Source organism: Populus alba, chromosome 1 (assembly GCF_005239225.2).
Source record: "Populus alba chromosome 1, ASM523922v2, whole genome shotgun sequence".
NCBI lineage: Eukaryota > Viridiplantae > Streptophyta > Magnoliopsida > Malpighiales > Salicaceae > Populus > Populus alba.
In genome coordinates this window covers 46,705,546-46,713,408 of record NC_133284.1, presented here as the reverse complement: position 1 = coordinate 46,713,408, position 7,863 = coordinate 46,705,546, and the positions used below count along the sequence as shown (strand labels likewise).

The window sequence follows — 7,863 nt, the reverse complement described above, 5'->3', positions numbered from 1 at the left end:
ATTTACCTTAAACTAATTTTAAAAAAAACAAAAAAGAAATTGTTCACGTTCACGTGAACAATACGAGTGGAATTAATTAACTGTACTAGTTTTTTGAAAAAAAAAAAAAAACTTTGTGCACTAGTTAAAAAAAAAAAAACTGTTCACTAAGTGAACAGTGCAGTGAATTAAAATTCACTCGCACTGTTTACTTAGTGAACAGTGCACAGTGGAGCATGGCTCCACTGTTGAGGTTGCTATCTCACCACAAGAAGCAGCAAAATGCTGCTTCTCCGAACCTGTGGCGCAACAGTTAAAATTGATGGGTATCGCTAGTGAAAATCACTTTTTTTTTTCTGTTACCAAACACTAAAATATGTGGTTATGGGTGAACCTCTCCCGCAACAACATTACCAAACATCCACTTAGACTACGGGAGAACTAGACAAAATCACCATGAGCTAACATCTTGTCGGAAGACACGTAGCAATTTCCCATTGACAGGCCACAAACAAACGCCCACCTGTCAGAGATAGAAAGGGGCCTAAAAGTTTTGTAACCTTGCATGAATTCCGTCTTTTATCAACCCCCTGCATTTCCAGAATCTAGTTTGAGCCATTTGCCAAAATTAAAGGGTCGATTAAGCTCATCAGGATGATATGCACCAATAGCATAATTCCACAGCATTACTTACTGACCACAAAGAAAGGATCCTATACGTGGCTGACCCACCAACACCACCCTTTATTCCTCAACCCAGCATAAATCCCCATCACCACCACCTCTAGTACTTACTTCATCCAGAACTTGGTCCAAAATCCAAAATTAGTCCATTTTGCTTCAATTCTTAGTTGCCAACATCTCTAGCTCTCACATGTTTCTTCGCAGGAAAGCCTTGTATTGAACTACAATCATATCAGCCATGCTAGAAGGCAAGGCTGTTATTGGTGAGACCGATATGCTTCAAACAATGCAACAAGATGCACTTGATCTTGCAACCAAAGCCCTCGACTTCTTTGATGTCACTGACTCCAGTGACATAGCTCGTCTTATTAAGAAGGTGAGCTATATATAATATGTATATATGTGGAAAATGAATATATATATATAGACTAAGCAAAGAACTTATTTGGATATAGATATGCATGTAGGGGCCAATAATACCTTAAACGTCCAAGTTCTGCTATTAGCTAGGATGTCAAAGTTGAATTCCAGGCATATTGAAATGGTTTTGTACTTGTGTTTAATGCAGGAATTTGATAGGATGTATGGACCAGGGTGGCAATGCATTGTGGGAAGAGATTTTGGCTCATTTGTGACTCACTGCTTTGGATGTTTCATATATTTTCAGATTAGAAGCCTTTCAATTTTGCTCTTCAGGGGCTCTGCTGGTTATCCAGAACAAGAGGAAAACCAGTTTGAAGCCTTGGAATCCTTAGAAACCTTGGAAACAATCTAAGCAACATTCGGTTCACTACTATAGATATCTCGAGAATCTCTCTTCTTTACTAGGATAGCATAGACTAAATATTTCATTTCAAGTTCTACTTTTCTTGTAACCTGCTTTCTGTGGTATAGAAAATGAGGATCCATTGATTTTGGGGATTTTGTAAATGTTATTGCGGTTGCTTCGTCTCTTATGTTTGGTTTTACTTAATTTGGTTTGCCTGCACAAGATTTCAGGTTTAAATAGAGAGAGTTGTAATAGGTGCTAATTATAAAATAAATTTATTTTATAGATATAATCATAATCATAATCACAGTAATCTAATGCAAGCTGAAAGCAAGAAGATTTAGGCATTGAATTGTAACTCAAGTTTGAAGAGGCAATTAATATATTTTGCCATACTGTATCATTTTATGCTACTATTCAACATGAAAAAATACGTAGAAAAGTAATGACTCTTGAAGTTGGAGTATCTAATGTTAGAATTATGAGATTATGCCTTGAGTAAGATAGAGTTAAGTGCAATTATGTTATTTGAATTTTATATTTTGATTCTTCAGGATTTGCAGCAGTAACATTCTGCTGCAATTTGTTATTTTTAATTCCTATAATCTTTCAAGTTTGTTGAGAGTTTCAATCCATTTCAAGTTCTATATAAGCCTATATATAGGCATTCGAAATTAATGAAATATATTGATCTTTCTATTGAACTCTCCTATCTTGAATATGTTTCTCCTATACTTAAACTTTAGTTTCCAAAACTAAATATTTCTAACAGTGGTATCAGAGCATATAAATCCTATGGGCTATGAGGCAAGCATTTTCTTTCTTTTAAGTGATAAAAACAGAGAGAGTAAGGCGAGTATTCTAAGTGCTAAACACAGAGAGGGTGAGCATAAATACTAGTGAGTTATTTTCCTTCTGTTTTTATCAATGTCTTCTTCAAGCAATATTGCATATGCAATTCCAATGTTTAGTTGTGAACTCTATCATATTTAGCTGTCAAAATAAGATTTTATCTAAGATCTCAAGGTTTATGGAATGTTGTGGTGACTGATTCTGATCCACCACCATTAATTGCAAATCCTACAATTGCTCAAATGAAAGCACATGAAGAAGAAAAACTCAAGAAGGACAAAGCCATTACTTGCCTACATTCTGGACTTGCAGATCATATTTTCACGAAGATAATGAATCTAGAAACACCAAAACAGGTATGGGATAAGCTCCAAATTGAATTTGAAGGCAACAAAAGAGTCAAAGCAGTTAAACTTCTTGCATTTAAAAGGGAATTTGAGTTGATGAAGATGAAAGACAATGAATCTGTCAAAGATTACTCTGGCAGATTAATGGATGTTGTAAATCAAATGAGACTCCTTGGAAATACATTTGAAGATCATAAGGTAGTAGAAAAACTTATGATGTCAATCCCACAAAAGTTTGAAGCCAAGATCTCTGCAATATACGAATCTTGCGATTTGCAATATCTTACTATTGCAAAGTTAATTAGCAAACTTCATGTTCAGGAGCAAAGGGTTAATATGAGAGATGATGAGGCTGTTGAAGGGGCTTTCTAAGCAAACAACAAGGGAATGAGTGCTGGTAACCTGCCAAGAAACAAACTTGTCAAGTTTTCTAAAAGGAAAACAAGTACACCTTCAAGAAGATAGATTTTCTTACCATGCCTTTATTGCAGAAGAACTAACCATATAGAGAAAGATTGCTGGTTTAAAGGTAAACCTTCTCTCCAGTGTATGTTCTATAATAATCTGGGTCATAGTGAGAAATTTTGCAGAATCAAGAAGAAACAATCACAACAATAAATACAACAACAAGCAAATGTTTTTGAAGAAGGCAAAGATGATGAACAACATTTGTTTATAGCATCATAAGCTAGCAATACTTCTAAACTAAATACATGGCTTATAGACAATGGCTGCACAAGTTACATGTCTAAGTTTCTGTCAATCTTTTCTTCTATTGACAAATCAGTTCAACCGAAGATCAAGTTGGGAAATGGAGATATTCTGCAAGCTAAGGGAAAAGGCACTGTTGCGGTCAGCACAAATAAAGGTATTAAAACCATCACAAATGTTCTTTACATTCCAGAACTAGATCAAAATCTCCTTAATGTTGCATAGATGCTCAAAAATGGTTATGAAGTCTCTTTTAAAGAGAAATTTTGCTTTATCACTAATACACATAATTCAAAGATAGCAAAAATAAAAATGGATGGTAATAGCTTCGATTTGAAGCTTGATGCTATTAAAGGACATGTGTTTAGTGCTAATATTGATGAAAACATTCTTTGGCATAAAAGATTTGGTCATTACAATCTTAATTCATTAAAGTTGTTGTATGATACTGGAATGGTAGAAAACATGTCTGAAATTCATGTTACTGCTCATACATGTGGAAGCTGTGAATTGGGAAAGCAACACCGACAACCATTTCCTAAAGGTATATCTAAAAGAGCAACTCATAAGCTGGAGTTAGTCCACTTAGACATATATGGACCAATGAGCACAACCTCCTTAAGCAATAATATGTACTTTATATGTCTGGGAAAAATCCTGACTTTATATGTAATTTAAATTATTGAATTGGGTTATGTTTCTGGGAAAAATCCTGGCTTCAAAGCGCTTCAAAGAATTATCGCCACTAACTGGAAGTGTGAGGCCACGCTGACTATCCATGAGTCTGGCTGGTTGATTTACCATTTCAAATCAGAGGAGGACAAACTTGCAGTCCTTCGTGGGGGACCCTATTTAGTCTATGGCCGGCCACTTGTTCTTAGGCAAATGACAAAATATTTTGATTTCTCTAGTGCAGAGATGTCACGGGTGCCAGTTTGGATAAAATTTCCAAGTCTTCCATTGTGCTGCTGGTCCCCAGTTTGTCTATCAAAAATAGCCAGCGTTATTGGAAAACCCATCCAATGTGATCAGTTTACTTCAAATCTAGCCCGTATGTCCTATGCCAGAGTACTGGTGGAAATTGATCTCCTTGAGGAACTCAATCACAATGTGAAGATTTCTTTGCCTGAAGGGTCCACTTTGCAGCAAAAAAATTGTATACGAGACCCTGCCCAAGTATTGTAACTTCTGCCATGTCCTTGGCCACACTCGTTTCCTTTGTTCCAAGGCTGCTGCCACTACCAGCAAGGTACCTTGCCCTCAACCCCAACCTCAGGCTGGCGTAGATAAAGGAACTGTTTCTGGCAGGTTGGGTCCCCAACCTCCTCCTCCTCAAATGGTGCAAGGCCATCCCCAAGACAATAATATTCAAGAGGCTTCTGAAGGCATTCCCCAGTTTTTTCCTCCAACGGCGCAAGGCCATCTCAATAGCATTCAAGAAGCTCCTGAGGTCACCACTAGGGCAGACGCTGCTCTTGACAATTCTGCTGGTTGGGTTACCGTTGTCTCTCGCAAATCTAGCAAGCAGCAAAAGAGGAAGGCTGTGGATGATTCTGAGCCAGTGCTTACTTCCCCGGCTCCCCCCTCTCTTCATGCTTGCACAGGAGCCGTTCAGACCTCCTCTCAAACAGACCCATCGGTGACAGCCCCGTGTGTTGGTCAAGCTCAGTGTCCTTCCACTGCTCCCACTGCACCGCTGGAAGTGAATTATTGTGATGGTGCGGCTTCCTCCCCCACCAGAACAAATAATGTGGCAACCACTGCAGGAGATACGGTTTTGGTTAGTAATCCTGTGAATGTTCCTCCCATTTGCATAGGTGATGTCCAGCCCCCTCCCATTGCTTCTTGTGATGGTGAGGCTCACAGCTCCTCACCATCGGCAACTACTACTGGTGACCAGTGTGGGGTCAGGACTCGTAACCAAAAGCAGCGTAGTCAAAGCGGAAGGGAATTCCCTTCACCTGCCAAAGGGAAGGAAGTTGCAATTTCAGCTGATGCTAATGGCAAAACCAGAAGACACAAAGCTGCAATGGGTATGCTCACCAGGAGCTCATTGCAAAGAAATTTTAATATGTCATCTGGCAGTGGTGGGGACTCTCCCACCATTCCTCATCCATGAAAATCCATTGCTGGAATGTGAGAGGACTCAACAACCCTCTCAAACAACATGAGGTAGTAAACCTCATGAAAAAGAATAAGTTAGATGTTTGTGGACTTGTAGAAACAAAGTTGACTACTTCTAGAATCTCTTTCATGCACAAAATCCGGTTAAAGAATTGGAAATTTTTGTCAAATGTTGCAGCTGCCAACACTGCACGCATTTTGATTTTCTGGAATCCCTCCACTGTTAAGGTTGAGCTCAATGCTTTTACTGCTCAGGGACTTCATGTCACAATAAGCAGCCTTGTGAACCAGTGTGTTTTCCTTGCAACTTTTGTCTATGGGTATAACACTGTTATTTGCTCGCAGAGGTCTCTGGGAAGACTTGCAGAAAATGGAGCTCAAAACTCTCCCTGGATTATTCTTGGCGATTTTTAACTCTATCTTATCTCAAAATGATAAACATAATGGCGAACCTGTATCCTCCTATGAAGTTTCTGACTTTAGAACTTGCTGCTCTGTGCTAGGTCTCTCTGACCTTAACTATACAGGATGCAAATTCACTTGGACAAATGGGAATATATGGAGCAAAATAGACAGGGTCTTGGTGAATCCATACTGGTCGGGTCTTCAACGATCAGCTCAAGTGCATTTTAGCAACCCAGGTGCTTTCTCAGATCACTCTCCCATTTCAGTTTGCATTGGGCCTCTACATCAACGAAGGCATGCTAGTTTCAAGTTTTTCAACATGTGGGCTGAGCATACAGATTTTAAGCATCTCCTCTCAGAGCAATGGAGCGCAGCAGTCTACGGCTCTCCTATGTTTGTTTTATGCAGGCGCCTAAAACTCCTCAAGGCCCCTCTAAAGCAACTCAATAAACTTCATTTTTCTCACATTTCTGAGAGAGTCTGTAGAGCCGAAGCTGATCTGGAGCAGCATCAATCCCTTTTACAAAATGACAAGGACAATGAACAATTTCTGGCTAGGGATAAAAAGCTCCGTCTAGACCTTATCAATCTAAAATCAGCAGAGAAAATGTTCTATAGTCAGAAACTAAAATGCAATTTTTTCAAGGACTGTGACAGAGGGACTAGTTTCTTCCATGCATTGATGAACCACAGGCACAAGAAGAATTATATTCCTGCTATATGTCGCAGCAATGGATCCCTCACAACTTCCATGGCCGAGGTAGGGGATGTTTTTGTCAGCTTCTACCAACAGCTCCTAGGTACTTCTCGTACCACTCCCCCCATAGATGAATCTGTTGTCTCCAGGGGTCGTAGGCTTGATGCTACTTTGCAAGCTTCCTTACTAGCAGCTGTTACAAACGATGATATCAAACTGGCTCTTTTTAGCATTGGTAATGATAAATCCCCGGGTCCTGATGGGTACTCTTCTTTCTTTTTCAAGAAATCCTGGGAAGTAGTGGGGCAGAATTTATGTGCTGCAATGCATGATTTTTTTCACTCAAGACAACTTCTAAAACAGACAAATCACTTTATTATTGCATTGGTGCCGAAATCTGCCCATGTTTCAAATACCAGTGACTTCAGGCCCATCTCTTGCTGTAATGTAGTCTACAAGATCATCTCAAAAATCCTAGCTGACCGAATGGGGCATGCCCTTACTGGTATCATCAGCTCCACGTAAAATGCTTTCCTGGGGGGTCGTCGCATGACTGATAATATAAATCTTTTACAGGAGCTGATTAGGCATTATGAAAGGAAGAGAACATCTCCTAAATGTCTGATAAAAATTGACTTCAGAAAAGCATTTGACTCAGTCCAATGGATTTTCTTGCGCCATCTGCTGCTTCTCCTTGGGTTCCCAGATAGGTTTGTGCATCTTGTGATGACATGTGTTGAAACAGCTTCCTACTCAGTGGTTGTTAATGGAGAGCTGTTTGGGTTTTTTCCTGGAAAATGTGGAGTGCGGCAAGGGGATCCCCTATCACCATACTTATTCATCACCTGCATGGAATATTTTTCTAGACTACTCAACTCAGCACATCAGAATCCTTCATTCCGGTTTCATCCGACATGCAAGCCTCTCGGTATCTCCCATCTCTCTTTTGCTGACGATGTTATCCTGCTTTGCCGTGGGGACAAGGGCTCGGTTCAAACACTGATGCAGTCATTGAAGACCTTTGGGCAAACGTCTGGTCTGGATATTAATACCTCCAAATCATCCATTTATTTTGGAGGCGTAGGGGACAGTATGAAGCAAGCCATTTTATCAGGCACTGGATTCTCTGAAGGCACCTTTCCATTTAGGTATCTCGGGGTTCCTTTAAGCCCACACAGGCTTCTAGCAAGTCAGTATTCTCCTCTTCTTCACAAATTGGAAATGGCTATTCAAGTATGGGTGGGCAAACATCTTAGCTATGCGGGTAGACTGGAGCTAATCAAGTCAGTTTTACA

General features: G+C 39.7%; 2 protein-coding genes across 2 annotated transcripts; both read left to right on the top strand.

Moving 5' to 3' along the window:
* Nucleotides 1–804: 804 nt before the first annotated feature.
* On the top strand, nt 805–1,538 carry LOC118063061 (uncharacterized). Its single transcript, XM_035076970.2, has 2 exons — nt 805–1,039; nt 1,232–1,538. Exons 1-2 carry the CDS (start codon nt 902–904, stop codon nt 1,436–1,438), a joined length of 345 nt encoding a protein of 114 aa, XP_034932861.1. The 5' UTR covers nt 805–901; the 3' UTR covers nt 1,439–1,538.
* A 988-nt stretch (nt 1,539–2,526) lies between these two features.
* On the top strand, nt 2,527–3,003 carry LOC140955271 (uncharacterized). The gene has a single exon (XM_073407504.1). It carries the CDS (start codon nt 2,527–2,529, stop codon nt 3,001–3,003), a length of 477 nt encoding a protein of 158 aa, XP_073263605.1.
* Nucleotides 3,004–7,863: the final 4,860 nt, after the last annotated feature.

Coding starts and splice junctions, on each gene's coding strand:
- LOC118063061 (XM_035076970.2), top strand. CDS start 902: ATGCTAGAAGGCAAGGCTGTTATTGGTGAGACCGATATGCTTCAAACA. Junction 1,040..1,231: donor TAGCTCGTCTTATTAAGAAG/GTGAGCTATATA, acceptor TGTTTAATGCAG/GAATTTGATAGGATGTATGG.
- LOC140955271 (XM_073407504.1), top strand. CDS start 2,527: ATGAAAGCACATGAAGAAGAAAAACTCAAGAAGGACAAAGCCATTACT.